This window comes from Triturus cristatus, chromosome 6 (assembly GCF_964204655.1).
Source record: "Triturus cristatus chromosome 6, aTriCri1.1, whole genome shotgun sequence".
Lineage (NCBI taxonomy): Eukaryota > Metazoa > Chordata > Amphibia > Caudata > Salamandridae > Triturus > Triturus cristatus.
The window spans coordinates 1,402,794,794-1,402,820,707 of record NC_140589.1 but is presented as its reverse complement, the minus strand read 5'-3'; the positions used below and the strand labels follow the sequence as shown (position 1 = coordinate 1,402,820,707).

At 51.4% G+C, this 25,914-nt stretch overlaps 1 protein-coding gene across 20 annotated transcripts in view; it reads left to right on the top strand.

Moving 5' to 3' along the window:
- The window catches only part of REPS1 (RALBP1 associated Eps domain containing 1), an 894,243-nt gene that overhangs the window by 778,078 nt on the left and 90,251 nt on the right, over window positions 1-25,914 (top strand). For all 20 annotated transcript variants that reach the window (XM_085612456.1, XM_085612466.1, XM_085612457.1 and 17 more), the window contains one exon: window positions 19,958-20,053. In XM_085612456.1, the coding sequence (XP_085468582.1) occupies window positions 19,958-20,053 (96 nt within the window). The remainder of the gene's footprint in view (window positions 1-19,957; window positions 20,054-25,914) is intronic.

The following is a 25,914-nucleotide window of genomic DNA, read 5'->3' as shown; positions in this document are numbered from 1 at the left end:
TGCTATCTCTGCTTTCTTACGGCTTCCTGATCAGCCTTCTCTTTTTAAATCCCCTGTTGTTTCTCGTTTCTTCAAGGGCATTACTCACATGTTTCCTCCTGTCCCCTTCGTAATGGCTCAGTGGGATTTGAACCTGGTCTTGACATTTCTGATGTGCGCTCCCTTTGAGCCTCTTCATAATTGTCCCCTTCGTCTTCTTACTCTTAAGACTGCTTTCCTGGTAGCTATCACCTCGGCTAGGCGGGTGAGTGAGCTCCAGGCTCTATCTTTTAAGCCTCCTTTTCTTTCTGTCCATCCGGACAAGGTTGTCCTCCGGACTCGTCCTTCCTTTCTTCCGAAAGTGGTGACTCCCTTTCACATCGGGCAATTTGTCACGTTGCCCACCTTCTTTCCGCCTCCGCATCCTTCGAAAGAGGAAGAGAGGCTCCACCGTCTGGACCCAAAACGGGCCCTGTCCTTTTATTTGGACCACACGAAACAGTTCCGGGTGGACGACCAACTCTTTGTTGGATACGTGTGTGCTAAGAAGGGGCGGGCAGTACACAAGCGAACCATCTCGCGGTGGGTCGTATTGTGTATACAAGCTTGTTACTCCTTGGCTAAAAAGGAACCTCCTGTAGGGCTGAGGGCCCATTCCACTCGGGCCACGGCAGCGACAACTGCCCTGGGTCGGGGAGTCCCCTTGCAGGACATCTGTCAGGCAGCAACGTGGGCCTCGCTGCACACGTTTGCCAAGCATTATTGCCTGGACAGCCAAGTACGGAGAGATGGCTTCTTTGGCCGTTCTGTTCTCCAGGACTTCCTGGTGTGATCTTGGTTCGCAGACCCAACACCTGGGTTGGTATTGCTGGGGTATCTATTCTAAGGTAAGGAATCTAACTTACATGTTTCTTTCAGATGAACAAGTTACTTACCTTCGGTAACGATGTATCTGTAAGAAACATTAGTTAGTTAGATTCCTCACCGACCCATCCATCCTCCCCGCTCTGCGAACCGACATCTAGGGTTAAGGTCATCCTGTTCAGGGCCCTAGACTTTTTGGCACCAGTGTCGGTCTCTTGCATGGCTCTGCGTTCCTGGCGCGGAAAGCTATGAACAAGAACTGACGTCAGCGCGCGAGGGCGGCGTCTAAGTACTCCGACGTCATTCCGGCGCACGACGGACGCGGAGCCGCAGACGACGCCTAGCGACGTGCAAGGGGTATTGCTGCAAAAATCTTTCCGGGTCCAGCCTGATGCCTGGGGATATTCTAAGGTGAGGAATCTAACTAACTAATGTTTCTTACAGATACATTGTTACCGAAGGTAAGTAACTTGTTCGTTAGGGCCATGAATCCGAAGTCTTTGCGGGAGTGGTCTCGAAAGCTTCTGGAGGCCCGGCAGTCAGCTCTGCATCACTCCCGGTCTCGCTCGAGAGGAAGGTTTCGAGACCGGCCCCAGAGCCACCACACCTCTTCCAAGTCTTCGCACTTCTCGGGTAAGTCGAAGCTCAAGAATAAGGTGAATAAGCACCTTTGCTCTTCGCCCGGTCGGTTGGCTGACGCGACGCGGGACCCGGAGTGTCGTCGTTCTAAGGCTCTGTCTCCGGTGCCTTACTCTGGGACGACTATGCGCATCCCCCCCATTTCTGGGAGCTGGAGCATCCCCTGCCCAGCTTTATACGTTCTGCGAAGCCCTCCAATGAATCTTTGGGCAGCCCGACTGCGCTGGCGCGCCTTCTGGCCCTCGGAGCCAGTCGGGGGTCCTGGGCCTTTGATGCCGGCGGCTCTAGTGCCGGATCAGCGCTGGTCGACCTTGCCCCCGGCCGACAGCGTACCCATCCTCATCCCCAAGATAGAGCCGGCCCGACGTCGAATCCGGGTACTTTTGTTCCCTTGTTCATCCCAGGTGTTTACTATCGCCCTGAAGGTGGTGATGAAGACCACCTGGAAGAACCAGACTGGAGAGAGGAATTGGGTTACGCCAGTGATCTGAAAGAAACACGTTAGTTAGATTCCTCACCTTAGAATATCCCCAGGCGTCAGGCTGGATCCGGAAAGATTTTTGTAGCAATAGCCCTTGCGCGTCGCTAGGCGTCGTCTGCGGCTCCGCGTCCGTCGTTGGCGTCGTGCGCCGGAATGACGTCGTCGGAGTGACCTCGCGCGCTGACGTCAGTTCTTCTTTTTTCCACGCCAGTAAGCGCCGATCCGGGAAGAGCTTACCCCTAGTCACTTTTTGACTAACTTTTTGACCTCTTTTGGTTACTCGTCTCGACATCTGGTGCCGGTAGGATGCCTGGATTCAAGCATTGTGACGCCTGTCACCGACTGATGTCGGTAACGGATCACCATCGCCGGTGCCTGTACTGCCTGGGGGCCGACCATGACGCGGAGTCGTGCCCCGACTGTCAGGCCTTGACGTCGAAGGCTAGGCGGGAGCTGTCCCGTAAGCTGCACGAGCTTCGACACTCGGCTCCGCGTCGCTCTCGGTCCCGGTCCAGGAGGAGGTCCAAGGACCGTTCGCAGAGCCGCAGCCATCGACATCGCTCGTCGGGATCTTCGGGTAAGTCCCGTCACTCCAAACATTCTAAGAAGTCCAAGCGGCGTCATCGCTCTTCAGGCCCCGCAAGGTTGACTGGGCGACCTCGCGTGCCGGCAGCTCCGGCCCCGGCGCCGTCGAGGGCTCCGGCCCCGACGCCGCAGGTCCCCGAGGGATCCAGGCCTAGATCTCTGCCGGCGCCGGTCGACCTCACGACGCCTCCTCCGCCGACACCGGTTCCGCCCCCGACGCCGTCCCCGCATGGCGTTGAGCCTCAGTTTAGCCCTATTCCGGACCCGGCGCCGGTACGGCGCTGTCCAACACCGTTACCGGCGCAGATGGGTGACCGCTTCATCCACCGTCCGGCTCCGATCATTCCTCCTGTCTACGAGGAATCGGATGATGAGTGCGACTGGGAGGGGTCTCAGGACCCTCTGGCCGAACAGGCCCAATTGTCTCAGGACTGGGCAGAGGAATTGGGGGACGCCAGCGGTTTGGATACCTCTCCAGAAGCTGGATTAATCTCTCCTCTGACTGTGGCCTCGGAGGAAGGTGCAGCCTTTTCTGTGGTGCTGCGCAAGGCGGCCGAAGCCCTAGGACTCGAGTTGCCTGCTGTGGCTGTTAGGACTAACGTCCTCACCGAGGTCCTTCAACCGACAGCAAGCTCCACTGAGCCTCTGCTGCAGTTTAATGAGGCCCTTATTGACGTTCTCCAGGGCACTTGGTCCAAGCCCTCCACAGTCCCTCCTGTGGACAGGAACGTTGCCCGGCGCCACCGCCCTGCTCCGGGAGACCCCACATTCCTCTCCCACCACCCCACCCCCGAGTGCCTGGTTATCCAGGCCTCAACCTCCCAATCCTCCTTCCCGTCCGCTCCTCCAGATAGGGAATCCAAGAGGTTGGAGCAGTTTGGCAAGAAACTGTTCTCGTCCCTGAGTTTGGGAATGCGGTCTTTAAATACCGCTTGCCTTTTGGACCGTTATTCCCACTCACTGTGGGATACGGTGGAGGACGTGCTGCCCTTGTGCCCGGAGGAGGCCCGGGAGCGACTCACCCAAACACTTGCTAACGGGCGAGATTCAGCACGGCACCCCATTAGATGTGGACTAGACACCACGGACTCGCTGGGTCGGGCGATTTCCACCACGGTGGCGCTTCGGCGTCACGCCTGGCTGAGGTCCACGTCGTTTTCAGGGAATGTCCAAAGCTCCCTCATGGACATGCCCTTCGATGGCCCTCGCCTTTTTGGCGAGAAGGCGGACAGTGCGCAGGCCCGGTTCAAGGACTCCCGGGCCACGGCCAAGTCCTTGGGTCTTTCGGCCCCGTGGCCGCAAACTTCCGCCTTTCGTGGCCAAGGAAGGGACGCCTCCTCTAGTCCGCCCAGCCACCGGCCGCAGAACCAACCTGCACGCGGTTGCGGACGTGTTTTCCGCCGAGGCGGTTCTGGAGGACAACGTGCCGGTCAGTCCACATCCACCCCGGCAGTATCCGCCTCAAAGCTCTCCTAGTCCGAGCTTTCAGGCCCATTCAACGCCAATGGGGGGCAGAGTTCGCCATCACCTGCTCCACTGGCGCTCCATCACTTCGGACAGGTGGGTGCTGCAAATCGTCCGAAGGGGCTACTCCCTCCCATTCGAGACGACCCCTCCAGCCATGCCACTGCAGAACCACCGTATTTCGGGGGATCATTTGCATCTTCTCTGGGAGGAGGTTTCGGCCCTCTTGACCAAAGAGGCCGTCGAGCGCGTTCCTGGTCCAGAAGTAGGTCGTGGTTGCTATTCCCACTACTTTCTGGTTCCCAAGAAGGGCAAAGGGGGCCTCCGCCCGATCTTGGATCTCAGAAGCGTGAACGCATTCCTCCGGAAGGAGCGGTTCAAGATGCTAACTTTAGCTCAGGTTCTTGCTGCCCTAGACCCTGGAGACTGGATGGTAGCGTTGGACTTGCAGGACGCTTATTTCCACATCCCCGTCCTGCCAGCCCACCGGCGTTACCTGCGGTTCACGGTGGGTCAGGAGCATTTTCAGTTCACCGTGCTCCTCTTCGGCCTCACCAGTGCCCCTCGGGTGTTCACGAAAGTGATGGCGGTGGTCGCAGCTCATCTGCTCAGATCAGGGGTTCCAGTCTTCCCCTATCTCGACGACTGGCTGTTGAAGGCGGGCTCGCCCCAGCAAGTCGTCTCCCACCTCCAGACTATGGCAGACCTCCTGCATTCGCTGGGGTTCTCCATCAATGTGCCGAAGCCGCACCTGAGTCCCTCCCAGCAGCTCCTTTTCATAGGGGCGGTTCTCGATTCGGCGCAGTTCCGGGTCTATCCGCCGGAACAGCGGGTCCTGGACATTCGAGCCCTGATTCCCATCTTCCGGCCTCTGTCCTGGATTTCGGTCAGGTTGGTGCTGCGGCTTCTGGGGCTGATGGCCTCCTGCATCCTGTTAGTACCTCACACCAGATGGCGGATGCGGGCTCTGCAGTGGGACCTGAAGTTTCAGTGGTCCCAGCATCGAGGCAACCTGTCCGACCACGTCTTGATCTCGGAGGGCACTGCGAAACAGCTGCAGTGGTAGCTCACGAATCGCGATTGGGTCAGCGGCAGATCCCTCTCCCTTCCCCAACCGGAGCACGTGGTAGTGACGGATGCGTCCCACCTGGGATGGGGGGGCCATATGGGAGAGGCGGAGATCAGAGGACTCTGGTCTCCGGCGGAGACTCGGCTCCATATCAATCTTTTGGAGCTGAGGGCGATCCGACTTGCACTGAAAGCCTTCCTTCCCTCTGTCCGGGGAAGTGTCGTGCAGGTGTTCACAGACAACACCACCGCCATGTGGTATTGCAACTAACAGGGCGGGGTGGGGTCATGGACCCTTTGTCAGGAGGCCCTGTGCCTCTGGACATGGCTGGAACACCAGGGTATCACCCTAGTGGTTCAACATCTGGCGGGCTTTCTGAACGCCAGAGCGGACGAACTTAGCCGCCGGTGCATGATGGATCACAAATGGCGTCTGATCTCGGCCGTGGCGCACGGTCTCTTCCTGCAGTGGGGAGAGCCTTGGTTAGATCTATTCGCCACCGAAGAGAAAGCGCAATGTCAGCGGTTCTGCGCGTTGGAGTTTCCAAGGCAGCACTCGCTTGGAGACGCTTTTCGTCGCGAGTGGAGTTGCGGTCTGTTGTACGCCTTTCCGCCTATACCACTTCTGCCCAGAGTGCTGAAGAAGATCAGGCGCGACCGTGCCTAAGTCATCTTGGTGGCCCCGGATTGGGCACGAAGGTACTGGTATCCCGAGCTACTCAGTATGTCCATCGATCCCCCGATACGACTGCCTCTTCAGGAGGATCATCTGTCGCAGCAGCAGGGGATGGTCCTCCACCCGAACCTGTCCAGCCTCCACCTACATGCGTGGAGATTGAGCGGCGGCAGTTGATGCCATTTGACTTTCAAATTTGTGGCATGGTGCACGGCAAAGGGTGTGGATCCCCTTTCCGCCCCTTTTTCTGAGGTTCTCCTCTTTCTTCTTTCCTTGGCCCAGCAGGGCTCTGCTCTGGGCATCTTGAAAGGTTATCTTGCTGCTATCTCTGCTTTCCTACGGCTTCCTGATCAGCCTTCTCTTTTCAAGTCCCCTGTTGTTTCACGCTTTCTCAAGGGCATTACTCATATGTATCCTCCTGTTCCTTTCGTAATGCCTCAGTGGGACTTGAACCTTGTTCTCACTTTTCTGATGTGCGCTCCCTTTGAGCCCCTTCATAACTGTCCCATCCGTCTTTTGACTTTGAAAACTGCTTTCTTGGTAGCAATCACCTCCGCTAGGCGGGTGAGTGAGCTCCAGGCTTTGTCATCTAAGCCTCCATTCCTTTCAGTTCATCCGGACAAGGTTGTTCTCCGGACACGTCCTTCTTTCCTGCCTAAAGTCGTGACTCCCTTTCACATCGGGTAATCTGTCACGCTGCCCACCTTCTTTCCGCCTCCGCATCCTTCAAAAGATGAAGAGAGGCTCCACCGCCTGGACCCAAAACGTGCGCTATCCTTTTATTTGGACCGCACAAGACAGTTCCGGGTGGACGACCAACTTTTTGTTGGATACGTAGGGGCTAAGAAGGGTAAAGCTGTACTAAAGCGGACCATCTCTCGGTGGGTCGTGTTGTGTATTAAGACCTGCTATTCTTTGACGAAAAAGGTTCCTCCTGTTGGACTACGGGCCCATTCTACTCGGGCCACAGCGGCCACGACTTCACTGGGGCGGGGAGTCCCCTTGCAAGACATCTGTCAGGCGGCGACGTGGGCTTCGCTGCACACGTTTGCGAGACATTACTGCCTGGACAGCCAAGTCCGGAGGGATGGCCACTTTGGCCGTTCTGTTCTCCAGGACTTTCTGGTGTGATCTTGGTTCGCAAACCCACCACCGGGGTTGGTATTGCTGGGGTATCTATTCTAAGGTGAGGAATCTAACTAACGTGTTTCTTTCAGATGAACAAGTTACTTACCTTCGGTAACGATGTATCTGTAAGAAACATTAGTTAGTTAGATTCCTCACCGACCCATCCATCCTCCCCGTTCTGCGAACCGACATCTAGGGTTAAGGTTCTCCCTTTCAGGGCCTTAGATTTTTTTGGCACCAGTATCGGTCTCTTGCATGGCTCAGCGTCCCTGGCGCGGAAAGCTGTGTACAAGAACTGACGTCAGCGCGCGAGGGCGGCGTCTAAGTACTCTGACGTCATTCCGGCGCACGACGCCAACGACTGACGCGGAGCAGCAGACGACGCCTAGCGACGCGCAAGGGGTATTGCTACAAAAATCTTTCCGGATCCAGCCTGACGCCTGGGAATATTCTAAGGTGAGGAATCTAACTAACTAATGTTTCTTACAGATACATCGTTACCGAAGGTAAGTAACTTGTTCGTCTGGACACTTTTCAAACCTTGGTATGCTTTCTCCCCCTACCGTGGCTATGGCGGAGGGAGCGTCCTATGCTGTGGTGGTGCCTAGGGCAGCCGAGGCCTTGGGCCTGGAGCTCCCCACAGTGTCAGTCAGGACTAATCTTCTGATTGAGGTGCTTCAATCTGCGGCAACTTCCTCAGAACCACTCTTGCCCTTCAATGAAGCCCTCATGGACGTCCTTCTTGGCACTTGGTCCAAGCCCAGCACAGGGGCTACTGTGGAACGGACGATTGCCCGCCGCCACCACCAGATCACATTTTCCTCACCCAACACCCTTCCCCCCGAAAGCTTGGTGGTCCAAACTTCTTCCATGGGCGCATTCCCTTCTGCACCTCCAGACAGGGAAATCAAGAAGCTTGATCATCTTGGGAAGCAAATGTTCTCTTCCTCTAGCTTGACACTGCGGTCCGTGAATACTGCGTGCCTCTTGGACCGATACTCCCATACAATCTAAGATACGTTTGCGCAAGTGCTGCCTCAGTGCCTGGAGGAGGCCCAGGCTGTTCTCTCCCAAACTGTGGCAAATAGGAGAGACACAGCAAAATTCACTATTCGCTGTGGACTTGATACCACCTACTCACTGGGCAGAACGATTTCCACGTCGGTAGCCCTTTGGAGCTACTCCTGGTTGAGGACGTCTGGTTTTTCGGGTGATGTTCAAGCAACCTTGCTGGACATGCCCTTCGATGGCCACCGCCTTTTTGGCGACAAGGCAGACTCAGCGCTGGAGCGCTTTAAGTATTCTCGAGCTACGGCCAGATCCTTAGGCCTCGCGGCATCCTCTTGTCCACCACAGTCTGCCATTCGCCCCTTTCGTGACTACGGAAAGGGCACCCCACCACGTCTGGCCCAGTCTAGCCCCCTGTCAACGAAAGCTGCCCTGCCTCTGCACCGACGTAGGACCCAGCAACGCGGGTCTAGGAACCAGCAGGCGGGCCAGTGCCTCAGTGGGACTTGAACCTTGTCTTGACTTACCTTATGTGCGCTCCCACGAGCCTCTTCACAACTGTCCTCTTAGGCTTCTCACTCTGAAGACTGCTTTTCTTGTTGCCATCACCTCTGCTCGCAGAGTGAGTGAGCTTCAGGCTCTTTCTTCTAAGCCCCCTTTTTTCTCGTTGCATCTGGACAAAGTGGTGCTTTTAACGAGACCCTACCTAAAGTTGTTACTCCTTTTCGCATCGGACAGACTATCCCCCTGCCCACCTTTTTCCCGCCTCTGCACCCTTCCAAGTAGGAGGAGAGACTCCACTGTCTGGACCCGAAACGTGCGCAGTCTTTCTACTTTGACCACACCAAGGATTTCCAGGTGGACGATCAACTCTATGTTGGCTGTGTGGGTGCCAAGAAAGCTCGGGCTGTGCAAAAGCATACCTTCTCTGGATGGGTTGTTCTTTGTATAAAGATTTGTTACACTTTAGCTTAAAAGGAACCTCCAGTGGGGCTGCGGGCTCATTTCATTAGAGCTACGGCAGCAACTACTGCTTTGTCACGTGAAGTCCCACTTATTGACATCTGCAAGGCAGCCATGTGGGCTTCTATGCACACATTCACCAAACATTACTGACTGGATAGTAAAGTCCGGAGCGATGGCTACTTTGCCCGTTCTGTCCTCCAGGACTTTCTGGTGTGAACTTGGTTTGCAGTCCCTCCTCCGGGGTTGATATTGCTGGGGTATCTATTTTAAGGTAAGGAATCTATAAATAATAGTCTCTTTCAGATGAACAAGTTACTTCCCTTCGGTAACGATGTATCTGTAACAGACATATATTAGTCTGTAAGAGACTATATATATATATATATATATATATATATATATATGGATTCCTTACCATCCCACCCATCCTCCCCACTCTGCGAACTGACTTATTGGGATAGGGACTCCCTTGCAGGGCCGTGGCGTGGTGCACCAGTGGTCAGTGTCTTTCATGGCTCTGCCATTCTGGCGTGGAAAGTAGTTTCAGACCTGACAGCGTGCAGGGGTAGCGTCTAAGTAAGCACCGCGATGTCATCCCTGCGACCACGACGCCAACGACGGACGCGAAGTTGACTGACGTGCAGGGGTAATGCTGAGGAAAAAATTCTCCAGATCTAGTCTGACGCCTGGGGGTAATTCTAGGGTAAGGAATCTATAACTAATATGTCTCTTACAAATACATAGTTACCAAAGTTAAATAACCTTTTCGTTAAATCTTGGCTCTGTGTCAGAATTTAACCCAAGCCCATACTATGCGTTTTACCATGTTTATTTCAGCCTATGGGCGGTGGGCAGGGAGCATACAGTGGTTCTGTTGTGCTGTGGGTGTTTACAGACAGAATTCGTTGCTGCATGTGTGCTGTAGAGCAATACCAATAGTATATGCACTGTGCCCTGGGGCACACATAGTTCATCTTTAAATCCAGCACCAGTATGCTGCCCTTTTCAAAAAGGGAGTGTCAGTGTTTCCCTCTTTAACCTTGGTTGCTCACCAGCCCAGGCCAATCTGACCATTTTTGATCTCAGCCTATTGAAAAATGCTTTGGTAAGAGGCAGAAGGATGTTGTAGAGTAAATATAAGAATTTGAGCGGGACCACTATTTTTGCCAGGGCCAATCTACCTGCCAGGGATGGGGGTAATTTGATCCATTTAACTATCTTTGGCCGTATCATACAAATGGTGCATTTTCATTGTTTGCACCAGGCACACCTTTTAAAAGGTGCACCCGGCGCAAACAAGAAAAATGCGCCATGTTAGGATGAATGCTTTGCCCTCAGGGGAGCCGCGAACTCGCCCTTCCCTGGGTGTAACGCATTCATGTGAATAATGGAGATGCTGAAGAAGCCGCTCTGTATTTCACAGTGCAGGGGGCAACTTGCCTGCACTTTCAAGGGGGATTAGAGAGCCCCTTGCAGGCGGGTGCAGTGAGTGACTCCACCCGCATGTAAAGAGATGTCGGGGGTCCATGGGACCCCTTTACCCCCTCCGGAAGGCTGCCATCAGTGGGTGCACTGACAGTGCGTCACCTTTTAGTCAGTGCGCCTCCTGACAGCTTCTTTGCCTCTGCACCCACGTTTGTAATACGGTGCGGGCGTAGTGCCAAAGGGATTCCCTCCTGTGCATGGGGCCACGCCCTCATTCAAATGAGGGAACGCCCTGTGATGATAGTGCTGGCGCTTTATTTGCGCCGGTGCTATCAGTATTACAGAAGGGGACACACGAGCATCTGCGGCTCCTTCTGTAATGCTTAAGTGCCCCGGAGCAAGCAAAGCGGGCACAAACGCTTGTTGCACCCCCGGGACAGTTCTGTAATATGGCCCCAGGTCTTCTAGCTTTGCAAGCCACACCTATAATTATCTTGTTTTACAACATCCTTCTCTCTTCTAATTCAGACATTTTACTGAGGATGCCCACCATTTTAGATGGTATTTAAGGATGCATTCAGGTGAGAATAGGGTAAGTGGAAAATGCATCAACTTAGCTCAGTTCATTGTTAATAACAGAGAGGGAATCAAATTTTAGGAATTCTCTGATTACTGGCAAAACAGTCCCTGCAGAAGCTCTGCTGTATAGTGTCTCATCGTGAGCATACAGCAAGACAATGAGAAGCATCGACATGAAACTGTTGCCCAGTGGTGCTACCCATCCCTGTCTGATGCTGCTTGAAATGCCGAATGGGGTTATCCGCTCATTTTGATGGATATGGGCCAAGGGTTCACAATACAGGAGCCTCACCAGTCTCCTGAAACCACAGCTGAAACCCTAAGTGGACAGTGACCTATAGTTTTATTCTCCAGGAACCTATGAAGAAGGATATTTCTCCTGTCATTGTCCCTGACCAACTTCAGGTGTTGAGTGAAACTCCTTTCCTTACAAAAATAGCGACTCCAGAGGTCTAGGAATTGTAAGAAGCAGTCTATTTTGTAACCAGCCACTTGGCTTGTAGTCTGGTCTCATTGGTTTTGGTTAGTTGTGTCTCCGGTACCAGGCCTATATCGATCTCATGTCTTTTGAGTAGGCAACCACCTTCCAAGACTCCAGTGGATCATATAAACCCGAATGTTCTGGGTCAACAGTCTAAATTGGTGCATCTTTCGATTTGCTAATAGTCTTACCATCCAATGAGAGAATGCGTGAAGCCAAAGCAGCTCTGCAGGGAATAACATTGAATCAGGATCATGTAGTCTTACACGGTGCGGCGATCTTGTGGTTTTAATCCAGGTAAACTTGCGCTCCCTGAAGTGACTACCCCCCAAACCCTCACTCTGATTCTGAACTTAACTAAACATAATCCATTAGGTTTACAAATTGTGAGTCAGTCTTTTCCAGACTGTGCTTCATATTAAGTGGAAGGATTTGGATGTCCTATTCTTCAATCACCTCTGTCACTGACTAAGGTGGCATATTCTCCAAATGGGTATCTTGTGCGGCTGGAAGAGACACGTTAGTGATAGATTCCTTACCTTAGAATATCCTCAGGCATCAGACTGGATCCGGAAAGTTTTCGTCAGGAGTACCCCTGCGCGTCAATAGGCGTCGTCGTACGGCTCCGCGTACGTCGTTGGCGTCGTAGTCGCTGAGATGACGTTGCTGGAGCTACTTAGAGGCGCCCAAGTACGCTGACGTCAGTTCTGTACACGACTTTCCACGCCAGGAACGCAAAGCTATGCAAGATGCTGACCACGGGTGCATTGAAACTAGGGCCCTGAATGGGATGACCTTAACCCTAGAAATCAGTTCGCAGAACAGGGGGGATGGGTGAGGCGGCAAGGGATCTCTCACTAACTAATGTCTCTTACAGATATATCGTTACACAAGTAACTTGTGCATCTGAAAGAGACATGTTAGTGATAGATTCCTTACCTTAGAATAGATACCCCAGCAATACCAACCCCGGTGGTGGGTCTGCGAACCAAGGTCACACCAGAAAGTCACGGAGAACAGAACGGCTAAAGAAGCCGTCTCTCCGGACTTGACTGTCAAGGCAATAATGCTTAGTAAAAGTGTGTAGCGAGGCCCACGTGGCTGCCTGACTGATGTCTTGCAGGGGGACACCACGTCCCAATACAGTAGTAGCTGCTGTCGCCCTGGTAGAATGGGCGCGCAACCCCACTGGGGGTTCCTTTTTAGGCAGAGAATAACAGGCTTTGATACACAAGACGACCCAGCTGGAGATAGTCCTCTTGTGTACAGCCTGGCCTTTCTTGGCACCTACGTAGCCAACAAAGAGCTGCTCATCCACCCGGAACTGTTGTGTGCGATTCAAATAAAATGAATGCGCCCCGTTTTTGGTCCAGAAGATGGAGCCTCTCTTCCTCTCTGGAAGGGTGCGGAGGCGGAAAGAAAGTGGGCAAGGTGATAGTTTGCCCAATTTGGAAGGCAGTGACAACCTTTGGCAAGAAGGAAGGACGAGTGCGAAGCACAACCTTGTCCGGATGAACCGACAGAAAAGAAGGCTTACAGGAAAGAGCCTGGAGCTCACTCACGCGCCTAGCTGAGGTGATGGCAACCAGGAAAGCAATCTTCAAAGTTAACAAATGGAGAGGACAGTTGTGAAGCGGCTCAAAAGGAGCACGCATCAGAAAAGTAAGAACCAGATTTAAGTTCTACTGCGGCATCACAAACGGAATAGGAGAGTAAAGGTGAGTAATGCCTTTGAGAAATCTATTAACAGGGGACTTGAAAAGAGAGAGCTGATCAGGAAGCCTGAGAAAAGCTGAAATTGCAGAAAGGTAGCCCTTAATAGTGCCCAGAGCAGAGCCCTGCTGGGCCAGAGAAAGAAGGAGCAAAATGACATCTGAAAGAGGGACAGAAAGGGGATGCACAGCCTTTGCTGTGAACCATGCCACAAATTTGTTCCACCTGCAGACGTATACCGATTTAGTGGAGGGACGCCTGGCTACCAAAATGACATCACAGACTTCAGGTGGCAAGTCAAACGGAATCAACTGTCTCCGCTCATTCTCCGCGCATGTAGGTGGAGGCTGGACAGAAGATCCTCCCGAAGTGCCAGACATTCTCCCAACGCAGTCTCTCCTGCCTCATCTCTCGGGACGGGGGCCATCCCACGCTTGCCCAATAGTGGCGTCTCAAAAAGGGATACTGGGCTCTGGCACACAGCGCTCCGGCTCCCACTGCACGCGGTTGGCAAACAAGCAGCCACAGATCTTGGCTTGCAGGGCATTCTTGTGCCGTTCTTCAGTGGTCAGCATTCAGCAGGGCACAGCGATCTGAGGGAAGCAGATTCCAGGGATGAAGTGTTTGGATCTGGGTATGCCCTCCTAATGTCTGATTACTCTGTTGGCCCAGAAATCTAGGAGGGTAGACTGGGGCTTTCTCCAAAAGGCCATGAGGGGGTGAGAGGGATTCGAGACACATTTATGTGTATGGTCTGGGCTAATTGTGCAGCACCAACATTTTCATTCACTGACTAGGCAGGCCTCATGGGGAATACAAATCGAGAAAGGGGAAAAATAGGGGAATGTCCTTTGTCCACCTTCCTTTTTGCACTGTGTATGGAACCGTGAATGCAGAAGGCAACCCAGAAATTAACTGAGTCCAGCTTATACCAGAATCATTCAAGCTGATAATTTTTGCAGATGACTCATTGGTGTTGCTGTCGGAGCCAATCTCCTCCCTTTTGGCCTTGTGAAATATTAAACTTTAGCATTAATATGAAAAAATCAGAAGCCGTGAGTCCCTCACTCTCTACATCCACAGTGTTATTGGCTACTAGTCGTAACAGCCTTTAGCTGAATTGCTGAGTCGATTAGGTATTTTGATATAAATGGCACCCCACTTAGCAAAGATTTATTCACAGTAACTTCCTACTTATAATAAAATCAGCTGGAAAAGTCTTACATCTTTGGCACAGTGTTCTGGGCCACATTGCCTTGGTCAAGAAGACAACCTTGCTGAAGATTCTGTTTTTTCCAGGCCCTACTGGAACACATGTCTTAAGTAACCCTGATTCAACTGCAGAACACCTGTCTCAATGGAAGGACATCAGTCTCAAACCGAGCTTTCGGCATCCTAAATAAGGAAGGCTAGGCGTCCCATACCTAGTAGCGTAGTACAAACCGTTACAGCTTCGATGCATTCAGGAGTGGTCAAGGGTGAAGACAGAAGTAGTGGTGTTTTCTTGACCATATGCTAGCTGGATATACACTAAAGGGAACTTCCATAGAATAAAATGAGTGGTACAGTGATGTGGTGAACGGCTCAGCAGCCATCAATGTGATTTCGAGAGTCTGTGACGCCTTTAGTAACAGAGGATCTGATGAATTATCCTTCCCCGTTCAGCCCTTTGTTCGGAAGCTCAGATTTCAAACTGGAAATGGACAGAAATTCATTTGAATCCTGGAAAAACGGAAATACGAAGGGTGACCTCTTGATTAATGGGACTAATAAATCATTTTAGCAGATTCTGAGGGACTTTGTTTGCAGAAGAGACTTCAATATTTCCAGCTCCCCCACTGGACTTTTCACCACACAGTTTGGTCAGGACGAAACGCACATTCGCCCATTTTGCAAAACGTCTGCCAAATGCAGACTCTGATGAACACTTGGGGCATTAAAAAGAAAGTGATGGTTGGAATGCTTAAATCAATCTCTGCCACTGGTGATCACTCGGGCCTCATCCCAGTCCATCGTTTTTCGCCCACCATGTCTCCTCAGTTTGGACCCAGCTATATGCCAATCAGCCATGACCCTGTTCCTCATGGGAACAGTCCAGCCTGCATCGCCAGGCCAGCTCTTTCCTGAACTGGTATTCAAGTAACCCAGGACAGTTTTCGCCCTTATTATGGGCTCGTCAGCCAGGTATAGCTTGATTTCATTGGCACATTGTCCACAGGACCCACGTCTGGGCATACCCATCACACTTAGGGCTATAAAAAACAAAGTAATGAATGGAATGCTTGATTTATTCTCAGCCACTGGTGATCGCTCAGGGTCTCATCCCAATCTATCATTTTCCACCCACAATGCCACCTCAGTTTGGACCCAGCCATATGCAAATCTGCCTTGACCCTGCTCCTCATGGGAACAGTCCAGCCCCATTGCCAGTGGCTGAGGTTAATTCAAGCATTCCTTCCATCACCTTGTTGTTGTTGCAGTTGACGTCCTAAGTATGATGGCTATACCCAGGTGTGGGTCCCGTGCTCACTGTACCACTGGAATCAAGCCATACCTGGCTGATGAACCCTTATTGGGGTCCAAGCAGAGGTGACATGGTGGACGAAAAACGATGGATTGGATTGCGGCCTCAAACTATTTCCAGTGGCTAAAAATTAATTCAAGCATTCCATATATCACCTTGTTTACTTCTGATAAACGTTTGGCATCCAGACTGTATTGGGTATTGTACAGATTCACAAGCCAGGTGGGGACTTCTGAAGGCCTTAGAGGAGCGCTTATACACCTCATTCTCTGGAAAAAGCTGGGCTGACATACAACAAAACCTGTATCGAGGGACTTGAGTGTTGGGCAATTACCTATTTACAGATTTACACACACTCCAATTAAACTACATATATTTGATAAGAGATGATCTGATGACTGTTGTAGAGAATGTGAGGGGAATAACACACCGTAGCATTTATTGTCAGATCTCGAGAAGTGTGCATGTCCACTTGCTATGGCATGACCGATTTGATCAGGGCAAGCTATTTTTAGGACCTGCTGGCCTGCTCCGGCAAGCTGACAAAGAGCAAGGTTTCTATTCAGTTACAAAGGGAATGCGCAATAAAGATGCCTTCAAATCTTGTTTTTATCTTGTCACATTCGCTCTGCATTTAGAGACCGAGGTCAAATGTCTGTCTTCCTACAATTTGCTGCTTATTTTATTCTTGAGGTTAGTGTTTACTTTTCTTTCTCTGATTGCAAAGTTAGAGCATTTTGTATGTCTGACAATTGTGCTCTACAAAGAGTGTGAAATGAAAGTCTCTAGTATCTGTTTTTTTTCTAATACCCATTTGAATAGCTTGTAAATGAACTGTACAAACATTTCAAAATATATTTCAGTAGTTATGAAAGCATATTTTTTGTGTCTGTGATGAAAAAATGGATTTTAATTGGATGAAAACAAATCAGAACCCTCTACTTGTTGATGTACAACTGGTAAATATTTTTGCTGAAACCAAATTTCCACAGATTTTCGATATACTATAGAGTTTTATCTGTAAAACTGCATGTTAGAGGGAAAGTTTGTGACCATTTCAATGGAAAATGTGTTGTGTGCAAACGACAGTGTGCTTTCACATCAAGCTTTAGTAATATACATATTGCAAGTGAGTTTTTAAGCGTGAACTGAGAAACATTCCTGCCTGTAGGAGGCTTGCTCAGTATATAGTGTCCACCTATGGTGAGGCACTGTGCACTGAGGCCAGGCAACCCTTAATGATAGTATTTAAGTCCCTGAAAACCGGAGCTCTCAAGGGGTAGCTGTGGAGAGCAGCCAAGGCTTATTCAGGAGGGTGTAAAGCAGGTTCATTTACCACTATAGTCAGTCAGTAAGCTTTTCACACAACAAAGGACCACACCAAGTGAGTATAAAAATACTTTGTGACACTAACTTGCCATCTCTCCTATCCCGAGATATCAACTACACACAAGAAATACTTCAGAAATCGGTAAGTAGCATAAGAAAGATCATAAGGCCCAACCAGGGAGCCAAACCATTTACTAAAATAGTGTAATGTGAGGTTCGTACCAAAACGGGACTAATGCCCAAGGATGGAGGACCCCAGGGGAAGCACAGAACCACCCAAGGTGAGTAGCCAGGGACCCCAAGGCGCCCGGGTGCAGAGTGGTTACAACGGGTCAAACGTCCATAGGATAACTCGGGGTAAGTCACGGTTGGATTTTTACAGTTCTAGGACCCTTCCCAGAGGACCCCGAAGGAACCACTTGGATGAAGGAAGGTTGGAGAGCCACCCCACCCATGGATACCCCAGGAACCAAGATACCTACACCAGGGAGCCCTGGTGCATAGGGAAGAAGTGGTGTCAGAACTGCCGGTGGACGAGAATGTAGGTTCATAGAAGATCAGCAGCTACAGGGTCTCATGGACCAGGCCGGTGGAACCAGAACATGGAATCCAGACAAGAAGAACCTGAACGCAGAAGGGACAGATTCCACACCACCCGGGGGTGACCAGGAGGCACGGAAGCACAATGCCAGTCCTTGTTTAAAGGGTTTTTCTGTAGCACGGTGAGGTTGATGCAATAGCTGTGGAGACCAGGTGACGTTGCTGGAGATCAGGAGCCGTCTACGAGCTCTCCACGCCGGTCGACGAGTGTAGGAAGGTCAGTATCCGGCAGGACCACCAACGAACCTTGGTAATCGCAAACAACGGTTCGCAGGAGAAGATACTGTGTGGCAGACCAGCAAGATCTGTGGGACTAACCCAGCAAGAGAAAATCGGAGCATGCAGGAAATCCAGCAGGAATCGATGGAGTCCCCTCAAGGACCCTCTAGCAGCAGGCACAGTGAGTCACACGGAATCCTCAACAGCACACAGGAAATAAAGGGCCAGGCAAGACATCCTTCTTGGAGCTGTGCAGTGCTGGAGTCTGTGGCTTCTTGGAGCTTGAAGATCATTCGTGGAGAGAAACAGCAACCCTTGGCAACAGCAAACAGACACGGTGCACAGGGAGGCGGTTCACGTCAGCTGGGGAGGGATTACTGTCGCCCAAGTTGCAGGGAAGGCTGGTCAGGCTTCTGGAGAACCAACAAACCATCATCTGTGTTGCAGAGCCAGGCGATGTCCGTGAGACAACAGGATCCGCAAACTGGTTGTCGACATAGAGGTGCCTGCGGATGCAGGAAAGTGACTCCTTCACTTAAAGGGAGATTCCTTCTGGCCTGGATGCAGACTGAGTCCTTGGTTACTTAGAGGATGCATGGCCACAGAGTTGCAGAACTAGCAGAAGCACAGGGATGAAGATGCAGCAGAAATCTTCCCAACAAAAGCAGTCTTGTAGGTACTGGCTTGAAGAACAGCAGAGTTCCGGTGTCCACAAGCAGAAAAATCTTTGAACAGTCTTCAGACAACAGGCAGTCTGTTCTTGAAGTTGTTGTCGGGACGAATCTAAAGGCCTACCCCCAGGGGAGCCCTTAAGTAATACTGAAAAGTGCAAGGACCTCTTCTACTGTGACCCGCCTATCAGAGGGGATCAGGGACCCCTACTCAGCTGTCCTAGGGGCCATGAATCAACATGGCAAAATCAAGTTGCCACCTGGAGGTGCTCTGGATGCCTCCATACGGAGGGTCTGGGCAGGAGGATGGCCACTCCCCTGTCCTTTGTGTGGTTTCGTGCCAAAGATGGGGCCAAGGGCTCCTGAACTGGGCAAAACTGGTTTATGTAAGGAGGACACCAAATGTGCTCTTCAATGTTGTCTAGTGGCATTTGGAAGCACAGCTGCCCTACCTAATTCTAAAGAAGAGGTGGTCACACCTCTTTTTTTGCAGGAAATCCTTTGTCCAGCTGCCCCTGCCCGAGTTTGGCTCATCATGAGGGGGAGCAGAACAGTGTCTAGGCTCGGCAGCGGCACGGCTGGCAGGCAGACCCTGTAAGGCTACCCAAGTAGATATAGGTAATGTAACTTAGATAGACGTATCCATATATGTAAAAAAAATAAAAAGTTTTCTACCATCTCACTTGTGAGTGGAAGTTTTCAATGTTCCCAGATACATTTCTAAAGATCGCGTAATAGAGATTCCACTTTGTATAAAAGTCCTTTTCACTGTAACAACATTTTTCCAGATTGGGGTGTTTTCTCCTGTAGGTGGGAAGGTCCACTTTCACTTAAATTTGTTAGACTTGGTCTCCGGCGTAAAGAGTGAATTGTTCAATTGTATGGCCAAATGACAGCATGTCAAGGCTCCTGTACTCCAGTACAGTTTGTTTTACATCTCGCTCTCCAGGTCTAGTATTAAAATATCATTAAACTCCATGGCAAAGGATACAAAATAAGCTTTTTCATTGACAATCGTTCTTTAGTTTTGGGGCATCACTGTGCACCTCCATTGCCCTTATAACATCTAGTTTGGATACCCAACCTCCGCTTTGGCAAAGACATGCCCATTTGAAGGGCACTTGTGGGGCCTTCCTATCGCAGAGGAGTAACATCGACCTGAGTCTTGACACCGCAGAGGGTCCCCACCTTTAAGCCCCCTGCTGTTCTTGGCCTTTGTTTATCAAATACTGAAAACCTGGGGTGCCTCGCCATACTTTATTTTGGGGATTTGAGGCACATTTTTAGAGTTTCATAGAAATGGTGGTCTTTGTTGTGCCCAAAATAAACCATTGGGTGACTACCTATTTTGTAATAGTTTTTTATGTAGCCCTTAAAAAGTTTTTTCATGGATATTAGCTACTCCACCCCCCACGCGTGTCATTGGTCTATATTTCAAGGTATAGTGAAGTTTGACAAATTGACTACCCATAAAAATTATTTTCAAGATAAGTAGCTTCCCTTTTACGATAAATTCTTATTAATAATGTAATCTGATAACTATGTTTGTTTTTTGTAGGTTGAAAGGCCCCCTGATACCGCAGCAGTTCTCAGAGTTGCCAAAATAGATAGTGCTGTTGAAGACAAATCTTCAACCACTGTTCCTTCAAATACGGTACGTAAACCTCAATTTGCTTCTTGTTTAAATGCAGACTTCGAAATATTAAGTGTTTCGAAATTATATCCCTTAATTGTTTGGCCACACCTCTGGCTCAAAGTTTACATTGTACAAAATGTTTTTACAAATTTCATTTACTACATTTACTGAGATTACACTTTCAATCTGAATGACTCAGAGTAGCTGTATTTCACTCTGTTTGAGATTCTCACGTATTTTAGAATGAGTTTTTCACCTCTGGAATTAGCATACCTTGTTTCTATGAAATGCTTGTTTGGTATTTGCTAAAATTATCCTTCTCTTTTGCAAACTCATTTATCTTGTTTGAACATGGCCAAAACAGGTATATCTGAAAAACAGTTAGTTATAGATTCCTTACCTTAGAATTATCCCCAGGCGTCAGACTGGATCCAGAAAGTTTTTTATCAGCAGTACCCCTGCGCGTCAAAAGGTGGCGTTGATCAGCTCCACATTCGTCGTTGGCGTCATGGTTGCCGGGATGATGTTGCTGTAGCTACTTGGACGCCACCCTCGCGCGCTGACTTCAGGTCTTTCTTTTTCCGCGCCAACGCAAATCTGGAGAGAGCGGTACTTCCAGTCACTTTTTGACTGACTTTTTGTCAACACCGTTTTTGCTGAGTCTTCCGACTCCTGGTGCACGAGGGATGCCTGGTTTGCGGTTCCTGTATCCGACTGATTTCGGTGACGGATCCGCACCACGTGTGCCTGTTCTGCCTGGAGCGCGACCATGACCCCAAGTCGTACTGCCGGACCATGAATCCGAAGTCTTTGCGGGAGTGGTCCCAAAAGCTTCTCGAGGTCCGGCAGTCGGCTCCGCGCCGTTCGAGGTCCCGGTTGCGTGGGAGGTCGAGGGACCGGTCGCGGAGCCACCATCCTCATTCTTCGTCCAAGTCTTCGCACTCGGGGTCAGGTAAGTCGAAGCACAAGAAGAAGTCGAAGAAGCATTGTCGCTCTTCGACTTCTCACCGGCCGACGCGACGAGGGATGCGGGTGGTGCCCCTCCTGTGCCTCCGCGTGCGGAGACTGAAGGGTCGACTTTTACGAAGCGATGCATGCCATCTTTGGGCAGCCCGACTCTGCCGTGCGTTTTCGGGCCCTGCGGACTCGGTTGGGGGCCCTGGGCCTTCTATGTCGGCACCGGTCGATCTTGTGACACATCCACCGGTGCCGATTCCACCGGCACCGCGTCCGCAACCAGCGTCGGCTGTGTCCCCAGCCGACGTCGACCCCAGCCTCCACCTCGATGTAGACGCGTAGCCGGACCGGCGTCGACCGACACCGGATCTGGTGCCGACGGGTACTTTTGTGCCCTTGTTCTACCCTGGCTCTTTTAGACCAGATTGGCAGCCAGAAGAGGGTGAGGAGGACTGGGAGGGGTCTGGAGACCCTCTACCTGACCAGTTAGGCTATGGACTGAGAAGCCAGTGGTTTGGATCCCTCACCAGACCATGGCATGTTGTCTCCTCCTACCGTGTCTATGGAGGAGGGAGCGTCTTAAGCCGTGGTGTTGCGTAGGGCAGCCGAGGCTCTTCACCTCGAGATTCCTACGGTGGCCGTCTGGACTAACCTCCTGACAGAGGTGCTTCAACCGGCAGCGAGCTCTTCGGAGCCCCTGCGTCCGTTAAATGAAGCCCTCACTGACATCCTTTTGGGCACTTGGTCCAGCCCCAACACAGGGACTCCTGTGGATAGGATGATCGCCCACTGCCTGTCTCCAGGCGACCCATCTTTCCTCTCCCAACACCCCACCCTTGAGAGCTTGGTGGTCCAACCTCCACCTCCAAGGGCGCATTCCCTAACGCTCCACCTGATAGGGTATCCAAAAAGCTGGATCATCTTGGGAAGATGTTGTTTTCTTCCTCCAGCTTGGGACTGCAGTCGGTAAATACTGCATGTCTGTTGGGCCGTTACACCCACTCCATGTGGGATACGGTTGCGCAAGTGCTGCCTCAGTGGCCGGAGGCGGCCCGGGCTGTACACTCTCACGCAGTTGCTGAAGGGAGAGACGCAGCGAAGTTTACCATCTGCTGTGGGCTGGATATCGCCGACTCACTAGGCAGGACGATTTCCACGTCTGTAGCCCTTTGACGCTACGCCTGGTTGAGGTCGACTGTTTTTTCAGAGGATGTCCAATCCACCCTTCTGGACATGCCCTTTGATGGCGTCGCCTATTTGGCGACAAGGTGGACAACGCGCTGAAGCGCGTTAAGGACTCTCGGCTACGGCCAGGTCCTTGGGCCTCTCCTCCACCCACCCTGCGCAGTCTGCCTTTAACCCTTTTCGTGTCTACGGAAAGGGTGCCCCACTGCGTCCCGCCTAGAGCCACAGGCCAGCACAAGCTGTTGAGCCCCTGAACGGTCGGGGACATGGGAACCACCGCCGTGGTTCTGGGGGCCAGTCTACCACAGCCCCCTCTGCAGCAGCCACCAAACCCTCCTAGTCTGACCTTTCAGGGTCACCAAACGCCAGTGGGTGGCAGGATTCTCCATCACTTCCCTCACTGGCGCACCATCACGTCAGACAGGTGGGTTTTGCAGATAGTCCGAAGGGGCTACTCCCTCCCCTTCGAGACTACCCCTCCATCCATGCCACCTCAGTACCAGTCCATGTGGGAGGATCATCTGGCCCTTCTCTAACAGGAAGGTTCGGCACTCTTGGCCAAGGGAGCTATCGAGCGCATTCTCGTCCCAGAAGTAGGTCGCGGTTGCTATTCCCACTACTTTCTGGTGGCCAGGAACGTCAACCGCTTCCTCCGGTAGGAGAAGTTCAAGATGTTGACACTCGCTCAGGTCCTGTCTGCCCTTGACCCTGGAGAGTGGATGGTAGCGTTGGTCTTGCAGGACGCTTACTTTCACATTCCCGGCCCACCGACGTTACCTGCGGTTCACAGTAGGCCACGAGCATTTTCAGTTTACCGTGCTCCCCTTTGGCCACCGCCCCATGGGTGTTCACGAAAGTGATGGCGGTGGTCGCAGCTCATCTGCGCAGATCAGGGGTTCCAGTCTTCCCCTATCTCGACGACTGGCTGTTGAAGGCGGGCTCGCCCCAGGCTGGCGTCTCCCACCTCCAGACAACGGTCGACCTCCTGCATTCGCTGGGGTTGTCCATCAACGTGCCGAAGTCACACCTGACTTCCTCTCAGAAGCTCCTCTTTATCGGAGCGGTTCTGGACACGACACAGTTTTAAGTCTATCCTCGCGAACAGCGAGTCTGGGATATTCGGGCTATGATTCCGATCTTACCGCCTCTATCCCGGGTTTCGGTCAGGATGATCCTTTAGCTACTGGGCCTGATGGCCTCCTGCATCCTGCTGGTGGACCATGCCAGATGGCATATGCATGCTCTGCTGTAGGACCTGAAGTTCCAGTGGGTACAACATCAGGGGAACCTGTCCGATTGCTTCCAGATCTTGGAGGGCACTGCACACCAATTGCAGTGGTGGCTAACGAACCAGGATTGGGTCGACGGCAGATTCCTCTCCCTTCCCCAGCCAGAGTTCACAGTGGTGACCGATGCATCACTTCGGGGATGGGGCGGCCACATGGGGGAGGCAAAAATCAGAGGCCTCTGGTTTCCGGCGGTGTCCGGGCTCCACATCAAGCTTCTGGAGCTTCAGGTGATTCGTCTTGCACTCAAAGCATTCCTTCCCTCTGTCCTGGGAAGAGTAGTGCAGGTGTTCACGGACAACACCACCGCCATGTGGTACTGCAACAAACAAGGCGGGTGGGGTCGTGGCCCTCCGCCTCTGGAGATGGCTGGAACACCTGGCAGATTCCCTGAACGCCAGGGCGGACGAACTCAGCCACAGGTGCATGATGGATCACGTATGGCGTCTACACTCGGAGGTGGTGCAAAGTCTCTTTCAACAGTGGGGAGAGACTTGGTTAGATCTATTTGCCACTGAAGAGAACACGCAATGTCAGCAGTTCTGCTCGTTGGAATTTCCAAGGTGGCACTCGCTGGCAACGCTTTTCGTCGCAAGTGGACTTGCGGTCTTCTATACGCTTTTCCGCCTATACCACTTCTGCCCAGAGTGCTAAAGAAGATCAAGCGCTACCGGGCCCAAGTCATTCTTGTGGCTCCGGATCGGGCACGAAGAGTCTGGTATCCCGAGCTGCTACAAATGGCCATCGATCCTCCAATCAGATTGCCTCTTCGGGAGGATCTTCTATTACAGCAGCAGGGTACGGTCCTCCACCCGAACCTGTCCAGCCTCCACCTCCCTGCGTGGCGATTGAGCGGCGGCAGTTGACGTCGTTTTGACCTGCCTCCCGAAGACTGTGATGTTATCTTGGCAGCCAGGTGTCCCTCCACTAAGACGGTATACACCTGTATATGGAACAAGTTTGTGGCATGTTGCGCAGCAAAGGCTGTGGATCCCCTTTCTGCCCCTCTTTCTGAGGTTCTCTTGTTTCTTCTTTCTTTGGCCCAGCAGGGCTCTGCTCTGGGCACCATTAAGGGCTAACTGTCAGCCATTTCTGCCTTTCTTATGCTTCCTGATATGCACTCCACCAGGGCGACGGCAGCTACCACTGCTTTGGGACGTGGAGTCCCCTTCAATGACATCTGCCAGGCAGCTACGTGGGCATCGCTGCACACGTTCACTAGACAGTACTGCCTGGACAGTCAAGTCCGGAGAGACAGCTTCTTTGGCCGTTCTGTTCTCCAGGTCTTTCTGGTATGAACTTGGTTCGCAGACCAACCTCCGGGGTTGGTATTATTGGGGTATCTATTCTAAGGTAAGGAATCTATAACTAACTGTTTCTTTCAGATGAACAAGTTACTTACTTTCGGTAACAATATTTCTGTAAGAAACATAGGTTAGTTATAGAATCCTTACTGCCCCACCCATCCTTCCCGTTTCTGTGAACTGACTTCTAGGGTTAAGGATTTCCTTTCAGGGCCCAAGTTTTGTGCACCAGTGGTCAGTGTCTTGCATGGCTCTGCGCTTCTGGCGTGGAAATTCGTGTACAGAACTGAAGTCAGCGCGCGGGGTCAGTGTCTAAGTAGCTACCGCCACGTCTTCCCGGCGACCACAACGGCAACGACGAACGGTACTGCTTTCAGGGGTATTGCTGACGAAAAACTTTCCGGATCCAGTCTGAAGCATGGGGGTAATTCTAAGGTAAGGAATCTGTAGCTAACCTATGTTTCGTACAGATATATCATTACCGAAGGTAAGTAACTTGTTCACTTGCATATCTAATTAAAATTATAAAATAAACCGGTGGTGTAATTATTATGAAATGCAACAGTTGGATTGAATAACTCAGTAAATCTATGGCGCTGATATTTATTGGCGACCTCTAAGTTATATAATGTAAATCAAAAATGATACCTGCAGTCACTTGTAAAGCGACTAATGGTTCCTACTTCTCTGTACGTTATAAACGGTAGTACTCTCCTTGATAGCATGCGATTTACCTTGAAACACAATTTATCTATTTGAGGCAACTCAGAATAGTTTTAGTTTCAACGAGGGGGAGAGATTTGTGGTAATATTTATAGAACAAAAGCATATCTGATAGAGACGTCTATCCGCAGATTCCTTAGCTTAGAATTCTCCCCAGGCACCAGACTGGATCTGGAAATTGTTTCAACAGTACAACTGCGCGTCGGTAGAGGGCGTCGTGTGATTCTGTCCAATGTCGTCCATGTATGCAAATTCACCGGAGTCTATATAAGCCCCTCCCCGACGTGCTGACGTCCAACCTTACAACAAGGATCCAGAGAAGCCGTTACTTCAGGACGTTTTTGGCCTACTACAACATTAAAATTGTTGAAACTGTGCTTTTCTGTACAAACCTTGTGGGTCTAGTAGACAGCAAATGTCATCC